The 23,166-nt window shown below is 51.7% G+C and overlaps 9 protein-coding genes across 9 annotated transcripts; 6 read left to right on the top strand and 3 right to left on the bottom strand.

The window, feature by feature from the left end:
* Positions 1-872: 872 nt before the first annotated feature.
* On the bottom strand, positions 873-5,177 carry BU25DRAFT_414482 (uncharacterized protein). The gene is made up of 4 exons (XM_033707297.1): positions 4,433-5,177; positions 3,783-4,372; positions 3,568-3,724; positions 873-3,520 (listed from the first exon to the last, which is right to left on the bottom strand). Exons 1-4 carry the CDS (start codon positions 4,903-4,905, stop codon positions 949-951), a joined length of 3,792 nt encoding a protein of 1,263 aa, XP_033557396.1. The 5' UTR covers positions 4,906-5,177; the 3' UTR covers positions 873-948.
* Positions 5,178-5,780: 603 nt separating this feature from the next.
* On the top strand, positions 5,781-7,061 carry BU25DRAFT_478355 (uncharacterized protein; the record flags this gene model as incomplete). Its single annotated transcript, XM_033710992.1, has 1 exon — positions 5,781-7,061. A coding segment is annotated over one exon (801 nt), but the record flags the coding sequence as incomplete, so codon positions are not given.
* A 1,604-nt stretch (positions 7,062-8,665) lies between these two features.
* Positions 8,666-9,482, bottom strand: BU25DRAFT_494419 (RraA-like protein; the record flags this gene model as incomplete). The annotated part of the gene is made up of 4 exons (XM_033711782.1): positions 8,666-8,935; positions 8,982-9,322; positions 9,374-9,380; positions 9,438-9,482. 4 exons carry the CDS (start codon positions 9,480-9,482, stop codon positions 8,666-8,668), a joined length of 663 nt encoding a protein of 220 aa, XP_033557394.1.
* Positions 9,483-9,685: 203 nt separating this feature from the next.
* On the top strand, positions 9,686-11,963 carry BU25DRAFT_494418 (uncharacterized protein). The gene is made up of 2 exons (XM_033711781.1): positions 9,686-9,824; positions 9,873-11,963. Exons 1-2 carry the CDS (start codon positions 9,726-9,728, stop codon positions 11,922-11,924), a joined length of 2,151 nt encoding a protein of 716 aa, XP_033557393.1. The 5' UTR covers positions 9,686-9,725; the 3' UTR covers positions 11,925-11,963.
* An 82-nt stretch (positions 11,964-12,045) lies between these two features.
* Positions 12,046-13,120, bottom strand: BU25DRAFT_401002 (mitochondrial DNA replication protein; the record flags this gene model as incomplete). The annotated part of the gene is made up of 5 exons (XM_033704987.1): positions 12,046-12,252; positions 12,300-12,770; positions 12,821-12,916; positions 12,966-13,006; positions 13,054-13,120. 5 exons carry the CDS (start codon positions 13,118-13,120, stop codon positions 12,049-12,051), a joined length of 879 nt encoding a protein of 292 aa, XP_033557392.1.
* A 321-nt stretch (positions 13,121-13,441) lies between these two features.
* BU25DRAFT_442652 (aconitase) lies at positions 13,442-16,040 on the top strand (the record flags this gene model as incomplete). Its single annotated transcript, XM_033709316.1, has 5 exons — positions 13,442-13,629; positions 13,684-14,246; positions 14,297-14,401; positions 14,457-15,001; positions 15,063-16,040. The coding sequence occupies 5 exons, from the start codon at positions 13,442-13,444 to the stop codon at positions 16,038-16,040; spliced, it is 2,379 nt and encodes a 792-aa protein (XP_033557391.1).
* Positions 16,041-16,555: 515 nt separating this feature from the next.
* Positions 16,556-18,437, top strand: BU25DRAFT_494415 (putative transporter; the record flags this gene model as incomplete). The annotated part of the gene is made up of 5 exons (XM_033711780.1): positions 16,556-16,682; positions 16,734-17,831; positions 17,882-17,961; positions 18,011-18,264; positions 18,317-18,437. The coding sequence occupies 5 exons, from the start codon at positions 16,556-16,558 to the stop codon at positions 18,369-18,371; spliced, it is 1,614 nt and encodes a 537-aa protein (XP_033557390.1). The 3' UTR covers positions 18,372-18,437.
* Positions 18,438-19,337: 900 nt separating this feature from the next.
* BU25DRAFT_350595 (uncharacterized protein) lies at positions 19,338-20,342 on the top strand (the record flags this gene model as incomplete). Its single annotated transcript, XM_033703315.1, has 2 exons — positions 19,338-19,845; positions 19,897-20,342. The coding sequence occupies 2 exons, from the start codon at positions 19,338-19,340 to the stop codon at positions 20,340-20,342; spliced, it is 954 nt and encodes a 317-aa protein (XP_033557389.1).
* A 722-nt stretch (positions 20,343-21,064) lies between these two features.
* On the top strand, positions 21,065-22,235 carry BU25DRAFT_350398 (DUF453-domain-containing protein; the record flags this gene model as incomplete). Its single annotated transcript, XM_033703302.1, has 2 exons — positions 21,065-21,585; positions 21,635-22,235. 2 exons carry the CDS (start codon positions 21,065-21,067, stop codon positions 22,233-22,235), a joined length of 1,122 nt encoding a protein of 373 aa, XP_033557388.1.
* Between the last annotated feature and the right edge of the window lie 931 nt (positions 22,236-23,166).

Genomic DNA, 23,166 nt, shown 5'->3' with positions numbered 1-23,166 from the left:
TCTCCTCCAAGTACGCATGCGGACGGCCAGCCAAGTACTCGCGGAGTCGAGTCCTGTGTTGTTCTTGCAGCGTCCTTGGCCGCCCAGTCTTTACAAGAGCTGGTGCGTATGGCTGACCCCAGTATGCTAGATTTAGTCGCTTCGATGCTGTACAACGACGCGTTACTCCAGTATGTGTATATATTTGGGCGTTGCTGACTCCAGCAGCGATTCGATCAAGTACGGCTTGTAAAACAGAGGGCTCCAAGTGCGAGCGACCGGGGTGGCGGGTTGTCATTGTAACAACTACAACACAAGATAATCGCGATAGCCCAATTACGAGTAAATCAACAGCTTCAAGAAACGATGTACTGCGCGGTTGTTCTTAATTCTTAATTATTGAAGTTTGCTATATAAAACTGTCCGTGCGCGGGAACACCCCGCAAGTCACGGGGTGTACCAGCGTTTCGCAAATAATAATATCTACAGTGCGCTAGTGCGGGAGCTAATCAAACGAGCTGACTAATGAGAGCGCTGCCTGCGCGGACAATATTGTTGCCTTTCTCCTCGGTGGCCCTACTCCCCATGTCCTGCGCGCTGTAGGTAACGGTTCCCACGATTACATATTGATTGGGGATTGCTACGTATACGGCGTAATGAATGGCGAGGCATTCCACTATCTCAGGAAGGAAGTTGAGATCATGGGGTGTAAATTGCCACTGACTAGAACGGGTCCCGAGCATGTGAGATTAAAGACATTTAGTATAGCATGACCACGGTTACTCGCATGAAAAGCGCTTCACTGAGGAGCGCATCTCCTTCAATTGTCTCAGAGGGTAGGACCATACTGGACCTTGAAGTGATCAAGATTGATAGACTTTGGTAGATGTGGAACGTTTCGAGACGAAGATGAAGGCCGTCACTACTTCATACTGTCTCTGATTGTGGCATACATTCAAGCGAGATACCCTATCGAAACCTTAATTTGCGTCTCGCTCTGTTCCGCGCACTCTTCGCAAGAACGTTGGGCTGTGCTTTGATTTCTCCATATCGGTTTTCGGCCCGCTTCAATTGCCATTGTCTGGTCGCCCACCACTCTCCCCCCCGTGTAATTTTGCCTTCCTGAATCAGTACCTGCGCTTCCTCGTAGACCTCTCGATCCCGTGTATCTCGCTCCATGCGTTCCTGTAAGGCGCCGAATTTAGCCTCCTCTGCCGCAAGCTTAGACGAGTGGGTTTCTCTGAACTCCATAGCTTCTTCGAGGCGCCTCTGTCGTGCTATGGCGAGCATGAGATTGTAAAGGTAGAGTCCAGGTATCGATTCGCCTGCGTGCTTGCATAGCTCGATAGAGCGGACATGTTGGCTTTCTGCTTCGACGAAGTCTCCCTTCCACTGCAGAAACACCCCTTGATTGTTGACAAGGTCATGATTGTCATCCCCAACAGTACAGCCGGAAGAGTTCATCCATTCGCGCAGCAGTCGGCGGAACTGCTCGATACTTGTTTCATCTTTTGCGTTTGACGCCTCAAGGGCGTCGAGACAGTTTTCCGCAGTCTTGGTCACTTCATTTAGTGTGACCTTGAACTTTCCCTCTCCCCGAACCTTTGCTACAATTCCGGCAGTCAGAACAGCATCCAAGATAGGTTGGCACTCTATCCACCTGTCAAACGTACTGAGACAACCAGTGAGGTTGTTCGCCGCTTTCCATGTGTCCACGTCCTCGATTCCTAGAACCTCCAGTGACTCCTCGAGTACCAGACCATGAATACGAAGCTGTTCCTCTATCAGGTGGACTTGTGAGCTCTCCCAATCTTCTCCACTCTGGTCATCGGCTCTTGATGACATTGTCCGAATAATCTGGCACCTCAGATTGAGCATGATCAGGAATAATCGTCGAGGCACGGCAACTTTCCCAGCGTCCGTCTCAGCGAATTCGAGAAGTGCGGCGTTTATTTCTTCAGCCTCTTCAATCTTGTCTTGATGGAACAACGAGTGGGCCAGGTTGTGCCTTATATTGACGCCACGGGTGGTCCATTCGTCCACTAGACCTGATCCGAGTTGCGACCGATGGAGCTGCTCCCGCGTCGCGTGGTCATCTCTTGCCATGATACTTGTAGCCAGACTCGATTGCAGGGAAATTCTATATTCCTCCAGCTGGGCAGGTGCTATGCCAGATCTGGCAAAATCGGACTCTAGATATTTCAGTGCTTCTCGGATAGTCTCCTCAGCTTCCTTATGCCTCGATGCATCCGTATACTGCTGGTTTGTGTTCTTCATCAAGGTAAGAATCATTCCTGGACTTGATGCCCATTCCGTATGGCCCATGTCCTCAGCTTTCTGGGCTAGATGGACAGCAGCGTCGAAGATGTTTGATATTCCGAAGAACTGACTTGTACGGAGCAAAAGGATTGAGAGTGGCTTGCTGGACATAGAGTTGTCATCACACAACTCTATCATTCGAATTGCATGAGGGGCAAGATATGTTGCCATTAGCCAAGCAGGATCAGACCGCTCTTGGATCAATGGGAAGATGGTCCAGATTAAATCGACCAAATGGCCTACATGAGCGCTGATCTCTGATGGTGTTGTCAGGCCGAGGATCCTTTCATGAACCACTGGATGGACCGTGTACTCAACGAAACCGGAGTCGCTCTCTACCTCATCGAGCAGCGACAGACTCAAGGGCTTTTTTGTCAGGAGTATGAACTCTGACTCTGATAAGTCGCGGAATTCTGGAAGTTGCCGGATGAGAGATCTAGGGATATTCTGCCAGTGAAGACAGCCGATGTATGTAAGCAGTGTTGCAGATAGTGGGTGCTTCTCGATCAAAACATCAAAGGAGATTTGCCAGGTAATGTTCACAGACTGTTTAGCATTCCGTGGATCCGTGGTCTGAAAATCGCGCGCTGGAGCCCCCATTAGCTCCATCCTCTGCCTCTTACTCTGGAAGAAACTAACATAATCATCAAAGTTGAGTTGCTGGTCAACGATATTGGCTGCGGCCTGAGCAATGGCCAAGGGTAGACAACCTAGCTCCTGAACGAGATGCTGGGCCTTCATCTCTGAGTCTGAATGATCCAGGATCAGGTGTCTTGGAATGGATGCTAGCAATAGCGCTGTAGCTTCTTCCTTGCTCATGCATTCAACTTTGAGGCCGTCACTTGCTGCGCCTACAGTGCCTTGAAAGCGACGGTCTCGCGTAGTAATGAGCATGCGGCCGTGACGTGGTAGGAACTGACCAATTGAGAGCCCTTGAGAATCGTCACAGTTGATGTCTCTTCCGAGAAACGCATCCATGTCATCCGCGTTGTCAAGAATCAACAGCCACGAGTCAGAACTGTCCTCTAACTTGCGTCGTGTGATTTCCAAGATGTTGCTAGAGTCGACAGCTGAATGCATCTGCTCCGGGAGTGCGCCGGATAATTCTTTCAAAATCTGGGCATAGTCGGCGGCGAAGTTGGCAAAGCGATCTGCGCGGATCCAAAATACGGAGAGTCGATGCCTCACAATCTCTGCGAATCTGAGAGCAATCTGCGTTTTCCTACCAATGTTAAAGGTTGACTCAATGGAGGGATAACAATGACCGACCCAATGCCACCCAAACCCCACAATACGAAGATCTGAGCCGCGTGTGATTTCGCTCTGAAGAAGTCCATCAATCTTTCCGAGTAAAGCGGCCGTGCGATGAAATGTGTACACGGACGAGAAGGCAAGAGGCATGGCTTCGGTTGAATCTCAATATGTACTGAAAACCATCAGATGCGTCAGCCAAGATAAGTCACAGAACTAGGGGTGTAGCCTACAATTCTCATCCGGACCCAACAAAGATTTGGCACATCCTGTGATCAAGTCTCCGTTGCTGGGATGACCCATGTACTCTGTTGCCAATGCTCTCATCTTTTCTGTTTCTTTCCATTCGTCGAGTTTCAGATCCTGCATACCTTGCGGGATGCTGAATCGAAAGTAGCGTTTGGTTCGAAACAGCTCTATACCCAGCTCAGAGGATGCGAAGGCTTTGGCGATGTCATCAGAGTCTGTGACCATCGCTACGACGCCCTTCAGAATGCTAGCAAAACTGGAAGTAATTGACTCGCTCTTCTTGACGCCTGTACCTAGACTCAGAACACATCCTATTTTGCAATCCTTCCACCCTCGTTCACGAGCAACTTCTGAGAGTGCCTCATTGATTGGATTGTTGCGTTGCAAGCCGCCGTCACACCACTTTTCTCCAGTCTCTTTGAACTGCACATTTTTGAAGTACAGCGGTGCAGCAGCGGTCGCACTTGCGGCCTCCCAAATGGTACAAGTATAGTTCTCCGCTGTCGGGTGGAGCGATGTGTAGTTCCTTAGCACGTCAGGTTTGCTGATTTCGGTTCTGGTGACACAAAGCATACTGTGAGAGCAATTAGCCTTCAGCATCTGGCGTAGATCGATGATTGGCGACAATACTCACACCTTGCAGGGAGCAACACCGTGCTCCAGGAAGGTCGTGTCACGCTCGATATTCTTAGAGTCCAGAACTAGCTTTACCTGTTCCTGTAAAACCCCGATGTCGTAGAATGAAGAGCTACTCAAGCCCTTGAACATCTTTCCAAGCGTGCCTCCATAAAACTTCTTGCCGAAGACCTCTCTACCGACCTGCTCATACTTCCCAATGCACTCGTCAATGGTCATGTGTAATCTCCCTAGCATGACAGCAATCACGCCGCCAGTAGAAGTGCCTACAATGAGATCGAAGACATCACATGGCCTAGGGACCTCGCTGAGGTGGCCTATGTCCTTCATTGTACGGAAGATGCGTCGCAGAATGAGGAGAGAGGTATATCCTTTGATTCCACCTCCATCGAGACAGAGTACGCGGAGGCTTTCAGCTCGGAGTTGGCCGGTTCTAGCGTCCTCCAGTCTTGCTTGGTTCACAGGCGCCATAGCTCACGACGTTCCTTCACATAAGCCTGAGCAGTACCCAACACGGGTCGGCGTGGGCACCAGTTGTGATGCGTGAGTCGAGAACGAGGACGTGGTTGGTGTGACCAAGGGTGGAAGGAGGGCCTGGGAGGCTGCGGCGGACCGGGTGATGTATCTTTATGGTACAATAGTTTTTGCGTCAGCTTTGGTCGTGAGATGCACAGTATCCAGTATTCGCACGGAAGCTGGAACGTGAGAGATATGAGGTTTCCATGGCGGCTGTGCTCGCCAACGTGGACTACACATCAGCTGAGGCTGAGGTACTGGATGTTCAGCCTTTCACGTGAGCCACCTTGAGATATTTTGGACCCGCGGACCTTGAAATGCGCTAACCCAAAGCATCGTGCCTCGGCTCAACCCCAGCTTTCGACTTCGGATGACGCTCGCAATTGCACCTTCTTCATACATACATTTAGTTCACAGGAAACCAACCACAGACAGCGAGAACGTGACTTTTGGAATTTGCTCAGTTTATCGCATGCTAACGGTCGCTCTTGACGCTAATTAACTAGCCAGCACCCAGCCGTAGCGCCCACTGCGACTGACGTTCATTGTCACGGGTATTTCTTCCCTTACATGTACCGACCAACCCTCGGACAGACTCCGGAGCTGGGCTGGAGGCTCACGGGCCACCTGTATATATTCCTCACGAACCTTGAGGCTCAGCCATCAGGGATTCGTCTAATATCATCCCATTTGGCCTCAGACGGCCCCAATCCATCCTGTGTCCGATTGCCTGCCTACAGTGACCTCACATTCATACTAAAGGTGCAACATACCCCTGATCTCAACATGGTGTGCAACGCCCTCCGCATCCTCCAAACTGAAGCCAAACAAGCTCGGAATACACTGCGCAGTCGCTTGTTGCCGTCAAGGCCGAACTCAAGAACACCACCGAGGCCATCCGCGGGATAATCTCAAACGTACAACAGAACACACATGCTGGAGAGAAAGCAAGGGCTGCCGCCAAAGAGGCGGTAGAGGTAGGCAAGGCGAACCTGGAGATGATGAGACAGATGAAGAACACAGGACCGCAAACAAATGGCACGATCAGCTACGCTGCCATGGCAGCTAGGGGCGCCGCACTAGCAGGTATCCCCAATACACAAGTTCCTAGAGCGCCGTCAGCGCAGACGCAACGTGAAGTCATCGTGACCCTCAGGGACGCATCAATCATACAGAGCATGCGGGCGATGAACACACGTAACCATAACAGCCATGTAGAGCGAGCCATAGCACACAGCGGGAACGAGAACACAGCCAGTATCAAGGTCCTCTCGAACCAACTGAAAAGCGGAGATCTCAGCATCAAGACAGCCACTAGTAGCGAGGTAGAAGCACTGAAGCAGTTTGCCGATGACTGGGTCCACCGCATCGGCCACAGGGCCACAGTACGGATCCCGACATACGGAGTTCTTGCACACAGCATACGGACAAACTCCATAGACATGACCCGGTTTGAAGAGACAAGAGACCAGATCCTACAGGATAACAGGCCGTTCATCCCGCAGGCAGAGATCAGATACATAGGCTGGCTGACCAGAAACGCGCACACTAAGGCTGCATCTAGCGTCATCATAGAGTTCACTAAGCCAGAGGATTCCAACAAGATCATTGACAAGGGACTCATATGGTAGGGCGAGGTCTTCCAATGCGAGCGATATGACAGACAGTGCCGACTGAAGCAGTGCTATAAGTGCCAACACTACGGCCACATAGGAACCCAGTGCAAGATAACAACAGCATGTGGCTACTGTGCGCAGGAGCACGAGACCCAAGACTGTCCATCGAAGCTGGACCGGAGCGAATCAAGGAAATGCGCGACTTGCCGAGGCGAGCACGAGTCGTGGAGCTACCAGTGTCCGACCAGGAAGGAGGAGAGAGCCAAGGTGAAGGCCGCGTACAACATGTGACCTTACTACCACCCTACCCCAGAAGCAGCGACAAAGAACGCAACACTACCAGGAACTGCATCAACAGCTATGCCAATGAGCAGACCCATCCAAGGCGGGACACTACAGAGAACCCAAGCTTCCCGGAACTGATCTCAATCCAGGCGCGGGCAGAAGCGAACCAGCACTGGACACACAGTCGACCAGACGGAGCAGGAGAATCCGCCACGGTAAAGGCCACAGAGAAGTATCACACGCACCAGACATGCGCTTGAAGCAATCGAGCACAATGCACAGCTAACACAAAACAGAGTCGACACAGGCAATGAAGCATGAACAGACAGACAACACTAAGCATACTACAGTACAACGTCCACAAATCCAGAGACACAGTGATGGCATCGCTACTTCAAAACCCAAGAGTACTAAAATATGACATACTGGCCATCCAAGAGCCGTGGAAGAACCCGTTCACTGCAACCACACATCATCCAGTCAAAGACAGGTTCCATCTCTGTTACCCAACAGGTGACGAAGAAGGCCCTGCTAGAGTATACTTCTTTATTAACAAGAAGATAGACCAAACAAGGTGGCGCTTCGAGGAACGCACCAGGGATCTATGCTCTATGATCTTAGAACCCAACTGGGAACGACAAGAAGAGCGACAACTCGTCATCCACAACATATACAACCCGCCAAAGACCGCAAGCAATCGACAGAGCTCCGACAAGCACTACGCAAACACGAAGCAGACGAGCAAATATTACTAGGTGACTTCAATCTGCATCATCCGCTATGGGGAGGGCTGAACACGGGAGCTACAGGCTCAGAGTCAAAGGACCTGATAGACATCACAGGAGACTCTGCACTCCACAGCACACTCTTACCAGGGACAGTCACATACGAAGAAGGCCGCTAACAGTCCACGATTGACCTCTGCTTGATGGCCATAGATTTAGTCGAGAGAGTCGTCAAGAGCGAAGTAAATAGGAGCCTTGATCATGACTCAGACCATCTACCCATAAGCACAGTGCTGGATCTGACAGTGCAACAACTCGAGAGGACAATGAAGAAGGACTGGAGGAAGCTGAACGACAAGGCATATGGAGGAGCGCTCAAGAACGCTCTCCCCCCGCTCCAAAAACCATCGACAAAAGGCAGCATTAGATACATATGTGGAAGAGGTGACGGCAGCGACCTAGGACGCAATTGATAGAGCAGTGCCTCAAGCCCGCCATTCCCCCCACGCCCGGGAGGGAGGGACCGAAGAATGCAAGGCAGTGCTAGCGGAGACAAAGCGGCTCAAAAGGGTGCACAGCCGATGCCACACAAAGGAGTCCTGGGAAGACTACCGTGTGTCGAGAAACCGCAAAGCAAGGACACTCAACAAAGCACTGCGGAAGCACATAGATGCCGCGTAGAGAAGTTAGCAGAATCGCCGGAAGCTCTGTGGAAGCTGGCAAAGTGGGCGAGGACAAGACACAAGCAGCTGCTAAGAGCAACAACAGCCATACGACATCCGGACACACAACATGAACTGGCAGAACTAGCAGACAAAGCCGGGCTGTTTTGAAACGTCTTCTTCCCAACGCCACCGGAAGTAGACCTAGGAGACTTATAGGACGTTGAGTATAACAACCAGATCGAAACGCCGCCAATAGAGGAGACTAGTACTATGTCGCTGCGAAGTATGTCGACAGAGGGTTGAGGTGAAATAGTCGTGAGAAGAGTATCGGTCTGATTCTTGTCGAGAAAAGAAATGCTCGTATGCGTAGTTGACGTTGGGTGATACCATGGTGCACGTTCAGACGTTGAGTCGAATCGACTGTTTATTTTCGATGCTTCTTGATTGTTGGTCCCATCTCTGCACCGTCCAAAAGGTCTTGTAATGTGCGCCCGTCAATCTCCTTCCGCTCATGACACAGCTGAGCGACCTGCTCCACGAGCGAAGGTGGAACGACGACGACTCCATCTTCGTCGCCTACGAGAATGTCGCCTGGATGGATCCAGAGGTCTCCGCTGAACTGCAACGGCACGTTCAGCTGCGAGGCTTTCGTGAATGAATTGGAGCCAAGAATGGAACTGGACCGTGCAAACATCTGTGGTTGATCAGCGCGGTATGACACTCGGTATCAGATCCTATACAGGTAGACCCAAGTCTTGCATTTCTCGAATGTCGCGGAAGCGGCCATCGATGATTACGCCGGCTGCACCGATCTGTTTCAGCCGCGTACCCATGAGTCCTCCGAAGCAAGCTGCTTGCATGCCATTGGGTTGTTGGATGTACATGATCTTCCCAGGTTCGGCGGAGTCTGCAAAGTGTTTCGAGGGCGTCGGTGCAGATGAGTCTTTCGCGTCAACCATCTTGACAGTTACCGCCGCTCCAATCACCGTAGGAGCGACGCCGTGACCCTGCCGTACTGGGCTCCAGATGGAGATGCCATTGAGATATCCACCAAGAGGATATTTGAGCTTCACAAGTGCATCTGTACGAGGTCAAAAACATGTAACAGTATACCCGATCTTATGTCACCTACCTCCTATCTGTACTCGGTGCTTCGTCAGTCATAGAATCGAGAGTAGAAGGGCGAAGCCACTCACGTCGCAACTAGCAAAGGGTCGCAGGGCTTTGATGAGTGTCGACATATCAAATCTCACTATGCAATCAAAGAGGGCGGGTTCAACAGACACAATTGTGATCGGTGAAGCAGCAGGTGCGATAGACTTCGGAGAAGGGGGGGTACTTGCTGCACTAGTCTCAGAAAGGGAAAACGTCTTCGCCGCGGATGCATCCGATCCTCTTCGCCACAACGCGTCTCGACAAAGTCAGCAACAATATTGCGCCCGCGTGCACACTCTCGATGCACTTGTCAGAAAACGCCATCATCGATGGATGCGTCTACTACAGGCGCGGCGAAGCGCAAGCACAGACCGGGGCTACAGCGTGTCTCAATTGCATGCGAGCGCTGCCGAAGTCGCAAACACAAGGTGATCACGGGCCGGATGTATCCACGCAACCCTGCTGACTAGCCGCAGTGCGACAGGAAGCTCCCAGAATGCTCGACATGTCTTGCTGCGGGCGCAGAATGCGTTGTCCTGGACAGAACCACGCACCGACAATATCCTCGCGGTCACGTGGAGGACATGGAAGCCCAGATGTTAAGCCTCAGAACACGCTTAGAGGAGGTCGAGCATGAGAATACTACCTTGAAACAAGACCTGGAGTCAGCTCGCCGCCGCAATGCACCAGGGGAAACACCGCGTGCACCAAGTCTGGAGAGCGGCACGCCCAATGCCACTACCAATACATCATCTGCTAGCCCATTCGGAAGCTTGTTAGACGAAATTAACCTTGTGCCCTCAGATGTCACTTCAGGACAACGCTTTGTAGGCGATTCTAGTGGCCTCTTCTTTGGCAAGATCATGCAAGCTGTGCTTCTGCAAGCAGACTACAAAGGCGAACAGGGGCCAGCATCTGATGCCCTACGACTGCGAGTCGCTGATCGCACTGGAACTACTGCATCGGAGACTATCGTCTCTGTGCCACCATTCGAGTATCCGGACCTTGATGTTGCCCACCGATTGCAGAATGCGTATCATACTTGTCGATGGCCTGCATTGCCGTTCTTACATTGGCCTGCTTTCTTGAACAACCACTTTGGGCCAGTCATGGCATCTCCCATGCAAGCCAGCGATGTATCTCGGTTCATCACTCTCATGGTCCTGTCGTTGGGAGCTATTGATCTCAAACGGCAAGACAAAAGCATTGGTGAAAAGCACCTCGCTTACTTTCAGCATGCTACTACGCACTATCTGGATGGGCTTTTGAAGGATGACAGCGTCGAAACGGTGCAAGGCCTCCTCCTGGTAGCGCAGTTCGCTGTCAACGAGCATCGCAGTGCGAATGCATGGCTCGTCATTGGTCAAGCAATACGAACGGCTGTTGATCTGGGGCTCCATCGTCTACAGCCTGCGACCTTCGATCTGTACAAATCGGAGATGCGGAAGAGGGTGTTCTGGGCTGCTTATGCGCTTGACCGCAACATCTCGATTACCTTGGGACGTCCTTGTGCCATTCGGGACGAGGACATCGACATTCCACTTCCATCAAACCTCACTGACGCCAGGCTCCTCACAGGCGACGACCTATTCGAGGGTGCGTTCGCGCCCAATCATCCACTCGATATGTCGACTTTCATTCACATCATCCAACTCCGCCAGCTACAATCGAACATCCAGTCTCTCTTCTACGCCGCTGATACTACTTACACGCAGGCTGGAGGTACTCAGCTCCATCAAGCAAATATTCGTGCACGGCTAGAGGATTGGATCTCAAGGTCACCGCGCTACACCCAGTCGACAATGGCGACGTTCCAGTCTACGGAGTGGTTCCAAATTGCCTACTCGCATGCTCTGCTCCTGCTCTACCGTCCCTCGCCAGCCAGTCCCGTCGTCGACGCTGCCGCCCTTCAGACGTGCGCAGATTCCGCTATCGGCCTAATCAGCTCATACTCCACACTTTACGCCAAAAACAAGATTACATACACTTGGATTGCTCTCCATGGATTGTTCATGGCTAGTGTGACGATGCTATACACACTCAACGTTAGCCACGATATCAGGAGCAGTACGACCAAGACTGTTGTGAGATCGAACATTGCGTCATGTCTGGCATTGTTTCAAGTCATGGCCAAACATTGGCCACTGGCTATACGCTGCCACGACATCATCGAGAGACTGGGCAACGCGACACTTGCGCTTTTTGATGCGCCACCGCAGGAACTGCCCGCCGCATCTGCCAGTGGCTTAAGCCAGCAGCACTTTGGGCAGATCGATACCGAATTCATGAATTGGTTCGGTACTCGTGACGGTCAGTTGGAATTTTCTTTCGAAGATCTCCGGCATGACTTGGAACAAGACGCCATGGTGTCAGATCACGCCCATGCCATTGACGACACGTCCAACCCAATTGCAGGCGCAGCCTCCTTGCCACAAGACCTTGCCAACCTATTTTCCGTGGGCTTCGATACGACACTGCCAATGATGATGACGGTTTTTGGAAACGAGTCTCGCGACCCTATTGAATGAGTCGTCATCGATGCTTTCCGCGCATTCCCTGATGCACGCAAAGGCGCATCAATGATTGCAACAAGCTGCTACCAATTGCGTAGGCTGTACAGCTAAACTAAGCTGCCAGGGTGTAGCACTCCGTCTATCTTGCGAAACACTCTCGTACGGTATCGCCTAGGCCGACCATACAGATTGTAGCCCAGGAAGCAACTCCAATACGCGGAACAACACCCCGAAAGAATCCACGCAAGCCATTATCCTGCCAGATCAATCGTGCTGTTGAAAGCATTGTAGGTTTTGTTGCAGACTGAGTTGCTTTCACTGCCTGCATATCGACTCGGATAACCTGTGACCATCAGCGCCAGTGTTTCCCTTGTCTTGGATGCGACTGACCTCAAATGGCTGGTTCCAGCAGCTCAAAGCGCCACCGATGGTTGACGCTACGATCTTCTCGCCTATCACCAGCTTGTCGCTCTCCGACTTGCCCCGCAATTTCCGTATCGGTATCTCTGCTGCTTTGGATATGCCCATTCGACTAGCCCAACCAGTGATTTGTCGCAGAGCAACTGCATTGACGCCCTTGTTCACGCCCCGGATGCCTTGCGTACGTATAATGCCAAAGAAAGTCTCCAGCGTACCTGGGACTTTGCCTCCTGCCATCGCGGTCTTGCTCCTTGTGACTTCGACTGTTTTCATGCAAGTGGTCATACCCATTGTCAAGTATGACTGGGCAGCGCCGCCGGCTACACCACCTAGTGTCGCTCCTACCGCTGGGCCCAAACCAAAAGAGTGCGTTGAATGGTATGAGACCTCGGTCGATGTGAGTATCAGGATTGCGCCTTTGGTTGAAGCTTCGAGCCACGCCTAACAGCCTGTTAGTGGTCGAATTGGAGACAGAAGATTCAATTACCTACCCAAGGTATGAGCCCTTGGTAGAAGCCACGAATTAGGCCACGAGCGAGTAAGGCACGCCCTGCTTCTCCAAGAGTCGCGTTGCGGTTCGCTGATACCTACCGTAGTTAGCCGTTGAATCCTCATGGCCAGATCAGTCCTGCTCACATATGTTTTCATGTTTTCCATCGGCTGTCCCAGCGAGGTGACTGTTCATGTCAGTGACGATGGCTGCCACAGCTTGATGTTCCATCACCTTGGAATATGTTCATGCCAGCTCCGACCAGCAAATTCCTCCAAGAGATCTGTTTCCTCTGTGGCATCTCGGCTGTTTTGGAATGGAGAACGGACGCCGACGTAATTGTTGCTTCTTTTGTCGCCATGTTGAGGTCTTAGGTGCGAGCAAGCTCCAGAGTCTGTAAGAAGCTGAACGATTGTTGCTGCACTGAATACATCCAGGCTCGGCTCCACTGCCAGATAAGTGCTGGGGTTCGGATGTGGATGCTCTACGAGCGGAAGCATCCGCACCAACTTCGACCAATCGGAGGCTCAGCATCTCCGCTCGTCACAATAAAGCGTATGCTACCACGCATCTTGTCAATTGAGTTTCTTGTCTTCATTCTTCGTTCGGTCCTTCTTTGACCATGGCTTTCGGTGTGGCAATTGGCAACCACGCATGGCGGCGCGTTCCAGGGGCAGCACTGAAAGTGCCGCGGGCGTCCATGGCCTCAGTGGCCTCTACGCAACCTCGCGCACGCATGAGCCGTTTGGAGTCGGACAGGTTCATTGATTATTCTGTCCTTGATTCTAACATCAAACGAGTACAGGAAAGGTGCGTGACTCACAACATTGCCCCGTGTCAATCGAGTTGCTAATCCAGGATCAGACTACGGAGACCACTCACCTTTTCTGAAAAGATCGTGTACGGCCATTTGGATAATATCGAGGACGCCGACATCCGCCGCGGCGAATCCTACTTGAAACTACGCCCCACAAGGATCGCATGTCAGGATGCCACGGCGCAAATGGCCCTCATACAGTTCATGTCAGCTGGGCTTGACAGCGTTAAGGTCCCAACTACAATACACTGCGACCATCTTATCGTTGCCAAGGATGGTAATACTGCCGATCTGGCCACTGCGACAGCCGATAACGAGGAGGTATATCGGTTTCTGGAGAGCGTCTGCAAGCGATATGGCGCTGGCTTCTGGAAACCTGGTGCGGGTATAATTCACCAGATCGTACTCGAAAATTATGCGTACCCGGGTGGCCTTATGATCGGCACCGATTCGCACACGCCGAACGCTGGAGGCCTCGGCATGGCTGCGATTGGAGTCGGTGGCGCTGATGCCGTAGATGTGATGTCTGGCTTGGCTTGGGAGCTGAAGACGCCAAAGGTCATCGGTATTCATCTTACAGGCCAGCTATCGAAATGGGCATCTCCCAAGGGTAAGCTTTGCAACATGTTTGGCAGTGACTGCGTACTGACCTTCATCAAGATGTGATTCTGAAGTTGGCCGGCGAACTTACTGTGAAGGGTGCAACAGGGTCTATCATCGAATACTTTGGCGACGGTGTCGAAAGCCTCTCTTGCACAGGCATGGGTAAGTCTTATGCAATCTACAAACATCCACTTTTGTGTACTAACTCTAGTACAAGCGACGATCACGAATATGGGTGCTGAGACCGGTGCTACAACCTCGATGTTCCCGTACACAAATTCCATGGGCGCGTACCTAGCTGCCACAGGACGATCTGACATAGCCAAGGCCGCTTCTGCGTGGCGGCATACCCTCGAAGCGGATCGAGGTGCTGAGTACGACCGTCTCATCAACATCGACTTGTCGACCCTCGAGCCATCGATTAATGGTCCTGCGACACCGGATCACGCTATACCACTCTCGAAATTCAAGGAAGAGATCGCCCAAAGTGGCTGGCAAAGCAAGGTCAGTGCCGGCCTGATTGGTTCTTGCACCAACTCGTCATTCGAGGACATCAGTCGCGTCGCCCATCTTGCAAGACAAGCTTTGGACGCTGGACTTCAACCTCAAGCACCCCTGTATCTGTCACCCGGAAGCGAAGCAACGCGCGCAACTCTTGAGAAAGCTGGCGTACTCGAGGTCTTCGAAAAGTCAGGTGCAACTCTGCTTGCAAATGCATGTGGGCCGTGCTGCGGCTCTTGGAACAGGCAAGATATTGCAAAGGTAACGTTGAATACTACCAAAAACACTTACGAGGGCGTCTATTGACTTATATGGCATTCAGGGAACGGACAACTCTATCGTTACCTCATATAACCGAAACTTCACTGGCCGGCTGGACAGCAACCCAGCAACAAAGATCTTCCTCACATCGCCAGAGACCGTTATCGCAAAGACCTTTGCCGGAGATCTTGATTTTAATCCCGCCACTGATGCGATCCGTACGCCAACAGGAGCTTTTCGGTTCGAGCCTCCTCCATCAATAGATCTTCCTGCTGCTGGATATGAGGAAGCGGATGCCGGCTACGTTGCTCCACCTGCCGACCGTGCCCAGTTGCACGTCGACATTTCGCCCACCTCTGACCGAATACAACGCCTCCAGCCTTTCGGGGCCTGGCCTGGGCACGACTACGATGACCTGGTGATCCTCATCAAGGTAGAGGGCAAATGCACGACTGACCACATTACGCCAGCCGGTCCTTGGTTCAGGTATCGCGGTCATCTAGAGAACATCTCTAACAACACGCTGATTGGTGCTGTTAACGCCGAGAACAAGAAGATCAACGCAGTACGCAACGTCTTCACTGGCAAGTATGATGGTGTGCCAGAGACTGCGCGTGACTACAAAGTTCGGGGTCAGCAGTGGGTTGTTATTGCTGAGCACAACTACGGCGAAGGCTCCTCTAGAGAGCATGCAGCTTTGCAACCGCGATTCCTGAACGGGGTCGCCATCATTGCGAAATCTTTTGCTCGCATCCACGAGTCAAACCTTAAGAAGCAGGGCATGCTGCCTTTAACTTTCGTCGACGCTGATGCCTATGATCGGATCGAAGCGAGCGACAAGATAAGCCTAAGAGGCTTGACAAAGCTAGGTCCGGGCAGGGCGGTTGAGATGATCGTCACCAAGTCTGACGGCAACACTTGGAGCACGACACTTGCTCATTCTTTCAACGACGAGCAAATTGGGTACTTCAAGGCTGGAAGCGCATTGAACTTGATGGCGCTAGCAGACGCAGGCTCAAAGACAACAAGCACATTATAGCAATTTATCTGATTTTCTGTATCGCCGGTCAGCGTCATTCGAATGATTCGACCTCATACTACTCGAATACGATTCTCTTCAATACTAGTATCTCCTGGTACTACCGTCTAAGCATCGTCGCGTGGAGTCCTCCGCAGAAGCCAAACTGCGTAACTCTTCGGACGCAATCGCATATTCGGCGCTCTATGTCAGGATCTATCCGAAAACATGTTACGCACCAGGCTTCGACGCAGTGCTATCTCCCATTGGCGGTCGGCGACATGCTGACTTGATCCGCGGCTCATTGGTGCTTAGAAAACATCGGATGCATCCGGTAGTGTGTAGCCGACCACCGTGAATTGTCGCATTACTCAGCTGGGTCAACCTTCCCCACAAACCCCAGGTGGCGTTTCCCCGCGTGGGCTGCGGACACTCAGCGACATGGAAGGCTCAACATTCGTCTTATAAGACCTGGTACTGTGTGCTTTGTGAGAACATCAAGTTTCTTGTATTTCTCTCCCCATACTGTATTCATCATGGGAATCTTCTCGAACTCTCCGTTCGCCAAATATGTTCATGCCATCAAGCAGTCTCCCCGTGGGATCTACAACCACCAACTCATTCTGACGGTGGTCATGTATGCTCTCGGTGGTATGCCTAAAGGTACTTGCACTTTGCAGCGTTATGAACGGGCTTGACTGACCTACTTTGCAGGATGGGACGAAGGTACTACAGCTTCAGTCACCCAGCTCAAGAGTTTTCAACGAGAGTTCGGCATCACACCGAAAGGCAATCCAGGCCAGATATCCAACATCGTTTCCTTTGTCAACCTCACAGCCGGTATTGGAGCGCTCTTGTCATTCTTCCTGAACGACAAGCTGGGTCGGATCTGGTCATACCGGCTATACATGGCGATCTACGCAGCAGGCAACCTCATTGAGACCTTCTCGTACGGCAGTCTTCCAGCACTTTATGTCGGTCGACTGGTCGCTGGGGCGGGCATTGGCGCCCTCACAGTGGTCGGACCAATGGCCATCGTCGAGATCGCACCAGCCATGACGCGTGGATTGATGACACTCTGGTTCAACGTCTGCATGCTCTCGTCACAAATGGTTGGAATCTTTGTGGTCTTTGGGTGCAACTCCCACATCCCAGCTTCGAAGAACCTTCAATACCAAATACCGTTCTTCGTGCAATGCTTTGTACCTGCGATTGGCGTCATCATGTCTTTCTTCCTCCATGAGTCACCGAGATGGCTCTGCCTGAGAGGTCGCAATGAGGAGGCTCTCAAGACTCTGACTACCCTGCGTGGCATGAGAAGCGACGACCCTTTCTTGCTGAATGAATGGGAGATGATGGCGACGCAGCTAGCGCGAGAGCAGTCTGAGTTCGGTGACACTGGCTACGGCTCGATCATCCGCGAGACCTTTCGCGTTCGATCCAATCTCCGCCGCATCCAGCTCACTGTCGTCGCATACATCCTCGCGCAATTCTCAGGGGCAAATTCGGTCACGAACTATCTCCCCGAAATCTTCGGAATCATCGGCGTCGAATCCACGGATGTTAAGGTGTATGCATCAGGCTTGTACGCGTTGGCAAAGCTTATCTGCTGCATTGCAGCGTCGTTATTCTTCGTAGATGCGCTCGGTCGAAGGAAGTCTCTCTTCACAGGTGTCACGGTACAAGCAATTTGCCACAGTTACCTTGCTGGTTATCTATTCTGGTTCATGCGCAACGAGGACGGCATGCCGAAGGGTGCTTCAGATATGGCCATTGGTGTGATCTACATTCACGCTTTTGGCTGGGCAGTCGGTGAGTAGTCGTCTATGCCGCACATTCGTTCAAACGCTAACCTTGTCAAGGTCTATACACTTTGCCATACCTCTTCGGCGCTGAACTCTGGCCGAACCGGATTAGATCCTTTGGTGGTGCACTCTCCCAAGTACGTCCCATCACCGGGTTTCTACTTCGTCATGACTGACCTTGGGCAGGGTTTTCATTGGCTGTTCTATTTCGCGATCACAAAAGCCACGCCTTCTCTTCTCAACACGATGAATCAGTGGGGAGCATTTGTATTCTTTGTAGGATGGTGCATTATTGCTCTGGTTTATGCATACATCATGGTACCCGAAACAGCCGGTCGAGCCCTGGAGAACATGGACGCGCTATTTGAAAACCCATGGTACATGATGAGGAAGGTCGCTGTTGCTGCGCCCAGCAACAAGCTTGATGAAGAGTTTGGAAAGTAGGTTCGCATTAGGTGCATTGACGGACATTCCCATGCTAACTCGCTATAGCACGACTGTAGCAGACTCCAAGAGCATGGTTTCGCAGATCGAGCGCGTGCGATGATGCAAGCATGCCAGAGTCGAGGAGGCGTTGAGGTTCAAGGATGCAGGCAAAACTGGAATATGGTTTTCTCTCGGACATGTCGAGTACAAATGGCTTGTGCAATGACCCTCATTGTTGAAGACGCCAACTCAGCAGGTCTTGCTTGAACTGTGGACCTTTCAACATCCTCACAAATCATTTGTGAATGATGCGCGGACAGAGACTAATGATGAGTCCGAACGCTCTTTCCATTCTTGGAAGCCGGCCTCGTGATATGTATTTATTTGCGCCTTCGCACGAAACTGCTTGAGAGGATTACCGTAGTTGACAGAATGTCGTTACTGTAGGAAGGCGAAGGTAGCCCGGAAAACCTTGTACTTGTCAGAATACTTCATTTACAGATAAGCCTGAGATCTGAAGCAAGAGGCTTCTACGATCTTACACACTATATTGCGTGCACCAGGCCTAGGGAAGCTTCTGGGACATGTCCCAGCAAGAATAACAAATCGCTCTTTGAGATGGTGTTTTCCTTGCTTTTGGTGGCAGATTGGATTCCTATCATTAATCACTGCTGTACTCAGACAACTCGAGTCAGATTTCACATTTTGGAACCACCACGAGTGCGCTCTACCATGGCGAAGAAGTTGTTTCGGCTTCATCCGCATGTCGTAATGTGAGATGTTCGCCTTCGCCGGATATTGATAGCTGCGGATGCATCCGGTCGTGGCTGCTTCTTTCCCCGCCATCCCCACAACCCTCGCCCCGCAACATGGACGGAGCAATCATATTTGAATAAGATGTTTTGCGGCGGTTCTGTGGGGTGAGTTATCTCTAGTGGGTATCACTGATAGGCATGGCAGCTGTAGTACTTCGTTCCATACTTGCCGCACGTACATTCCAAGGTTCGAGGTGAGTTCCAACCCTTCTAACCCAGGCTCTCAATCACCCTGACTTTTGGCTCACGCTAACAAACATTTTCGAAGCGTCATGGCTGAGACAACGAAGTCGGTTGCAGAATGGCGCTTGCCGCTCCACTCATGGGATACACATGTTCATGTTTTTGAACCCTCGAAGTATCCTTATGCCTTGGCGCGGGCATACACCCCAGAAATTGCGACATACGAACAGCTGCTTGCCTTTAATGGCAATCTGACTATTTCGCACACACCACAGAACTTGGTGCTTGTTCAGCCTTCGCCCTACGGAACAGACAACTCTTTGATCATCGACCTTCTAAAAAACCACTCTTCTTGCTCCATTGGCGGTGAGGGGAAGCTGCGCGCGATCACAGTGTTCAACGAGACCCAAGTGAGCGACGATCAATTGAAGGAATGGGATAACCTTGGCGTGCGTGGTTTCCGCATCAACACGGAAGCATCGAGCAGCGGTACCGACTATGAGCACCTCAAAGCCAGAATCAACGATACCGCCAAGCGTGTCAATGAGTATAAGAACTGGAAGTGCCAGCTCTTCATCTCCGGTGAGGATTGGGACCGTAAGTCGCAGACATGAGGTTTAAACCGAGAAGACACTGACTAAAGCGCAGACATCTACGACACCATCAAAGATTTGCCACTTCCGGTCATTGCGGATCATCAAGGTGGCATGAAAGGCACATCGGCTCTGCCTGCCAACGTGACTTCTGTGACGGAGCAGCCCGGTTACAAATCTCTGCTATCTCTAGCAAAAGCAGGTCATGTTTACATCAAAGTGTCAGGCTTCTATCGATCCTCGAAGCTCACCACCGGAGGGTACGATGATCTTGAGCCTTTGATCAAAGAATTCGCGAAAGAGGTTCCAGACCGGCTTATCTGGGCATCTGATTGGCCGCACACTGGCTCCGGGGCCAACAGAACGGAGGCAAACAAGTTGATTCCAGAGAAGTTTCGAGTGGTTAATGATGCCGCTGTCCTGCAGAATGTACGCAAGTGGGTCGGTCCGGATGTCTGGAGGCGCATGATGGTCGATACTCCAGTGAAGGTCTATGAGTAAAAGCCTAGACAACAGAATACCTGTCGCACGGCTGGGTGCAGGTGTTGCAGGTATGGGATATTAAGAAAAGTGATATTTAGGCCATCGAACGGCATGATTAGTAATAAGTCCATGTTCACGACAGCGCTTGGCTTGCGACAATACCGTAGACAACAATTAACTGGAAGTCGAGCATGATCCGTATTCAAATTTCCCTTCGTGCTCAGTCTTCGCCTGTACGGTGCTTGTTGTGTTCTGGAGAGAAGGCCAATGTCGGGGAAGGCAGCAACAGGGGTTCTGATTAAGCGTGTTTTCATACCAAGATACCCCTCTTTTAGCTTCCTCACGAAAACAGCTGCTTTGTACCCCCCCCCCCTACACAAGCGTACAGGGCAGCTAGAGGGTAGACAATGCAAGAAACAGACTCTGCGCATGTAATTACCTTAGCACAAGTCTTTTAGGGCATGCAGTTACCTTGTGGTTTGTTGCGCAAAAGGAGTTGGAGGTGTGGCTTGCTGGCGCGCGTTGCCACAGGATGCACAAACCGTTAAAGCTGTGCGTAGCGGATGTATCCGCAATTCGTCTTTGAACCTTAAGAGTCTATTGAACACCAATCTTAACGGCTGTTACGTTGATCTTCAAGTTTGCTCTTTGCCAACATGCAGATCTTTCGAAGGGGCATGCTCGCTGACAGGGCGCTGCATGCAACTCGACCGCAGCAACGCCAGTTCCATTTCTCGCCGATGCGTCGAGAAGCGCAAAAGACACTACCTGCCGCATACTACAGGGGCGGCACATCGCGTGCGGTCATTTTCAAAACAGAAGATTTGCCCAAAGATCGAGGGTCATGGCCTGAGATCTTTCGTGGTGTGATCAACTCGCCTGATCCGAACGGACGACAGCTCGATGGCATGGGTGGCGGAGTCTCCAGCTTATCAAAGGTTTGCGTTGTTGGCAAGTCTGAAAGAGACGATGCGGATGTTGACTACACGTTCGCGGCAATTGGTGTCACGAAACCCGAAGTGGACTTTTCCAGCAATTGCGGAAACATGATCGCCGCGATTGGCCCTTACGCAGTCGATGCCGGGCTAGTCACCACCGAAGGTTCGAGCACGACCGTTCGCATTTACAACACCAACACTGGCAAGATCATCCATACCCATTTCCCCGTGGTAGATGGTGAGGCTCAAGTTACCGGGGACTTCGCCATTGATGGAGTTGCTGGGACTGGCGCAAAGATCGAGCTATCGTTCCTGAATCCAGCGTACGTGCATACGAATCCAATAGTCTCCGTACATGCTGACTGGAGGTAGTGGCTCAAAGACTGGCAAAACACTGCCGACGGGACAGGTTCTCGACGAGTTCGACGGGATTGCGGCAACTTGTATTGACGTAGCAAATCCATGCGTCTTCGTCAAGGCGTCCGACCTTGGTGTAGAAGGCGGCATCCTTGCACATGCAATTGATGCGCATCCTACGTTGTTGAATCGACTGGACTCAATACGCCGGCAAGCTGCTGTGGCGATGGGTATCACAAAAGAATTGGCTTCAACACCCGGATCGATACCAAAGGTCGCCATCGTCGCTGCTCCGTATCCGCACCGGTTGGTCTCTGGCCAAGAAGTGAGCGAGCGCAACTGCGATGTTCTTGTGCGTGCCATCTCAGTTGGGCAGCCACACCGCGCAGTTCCAATCACGGTAGCCATGGCTCTTGCAGCTGCATCACGCTTGCAAGGCTCCACTGTGAACCAGTGCACCTCGAACAACCTCGTCGACCCAGACGGAGTGACTATTGGTCACAACAGCGGCAAACTTCTGGTTGGTGCGAACTTCGATGCAGACGGTGCCGTCAAGGATGCAACGGTTTTCCGAACAGCGAGACGAATCATGGATGGGATAATTTACTGGTCGTGAGGTATGAAGGCTTCCATACCTAAGTTGTAGATGCGCAGCACGCACGACCGGCATGCAGGCGCCATGGTCCTGCGCACGGTCAGCAATTGCGACATATCAGCCTGTGTTGTTCTTGTTGACGTGTGGGACGAGGTTGGTGCATGCTCGATGACGTATTCAGAAGGGCGCTAGATTTGAGGCCTACCAAAATTGTACCTTGTCATCCTTAGCGTTGTCAATAACGTGTCTCCAGTATTGCCTTTTAGCCTGTCGAACTACAGTCTTAAATGCCCGTGTCTCTTTTAGTAGGGGACCGCTAGGACAGCTGTTTAGCTCGCTTGTGGGCTTGGTAGGCAGCCTTGCACTCTTTAGTCCACCATGGCGCGGCGCGTCCTGTCTTACGGTCAGGTTTGCCGGCTTTCTGTATAGCATGTTTAACAGCCTCTGTGAGTAGCGCGCCGCATTGATCTAATTGTGCTGCACCTTGCGCCGCGAGCGGGTCTGGGACATTCTGGATGCCTATTTCTACCAGCCCAGTGAACATGGGTAGGCTTGTCTCTGGAACTTTGTAGTGGTACTGATCTAGGTGCGGAGTGTCCCTATAGAGGTGGGGACAGAGTTCACTATTGTCTTATGGTCTGACCCGCTGTGCGTGCTAGCATCCACTGCAGACTGGGCGAACGGGACATCAGAGAAGGTGAGGTCGATGACATGTCTAGCTCGGTGTGTTGGCTGTCCTGGAACGCCAATGTTGTCCATAGAGGCGGCGATTGCCCATCTAGCTAGCTCTGCTCCGCTGTTGGCTGCAGTGACGCCAGGCTCGAAAGATTCGTGTTTAGTGTTAGAGTCTCCTCTTATCAAGTGCCAAAAACTGGGTTTGGGTTAGGATTTTTTTTTTAGATTTTTAGCTGCAACAGGATAAAGCAGAGTATTCCATGCACAACACTATCCT

Source organism: Macroventuria anomochaeta (genome assembly GCF_010093625.1).
Source record: "Macroventuria anomochaeta strain CBS 525.71 unplaced genomic scaffold BU25scaffold_38, whole genome shotgun sequence".
Classification (NCBI taxonomy): Eukaryota; Fungi; Ascomycota; class Dothideomycetes; order Pleosporales; family Didymellaceae; genus Macroventuria; species Macroventuria anomochaeta.
Note: the sequence above shows the minus strand (reverse complement) of the source record. Positions and strands in the feature narration are given on the sequence as shown.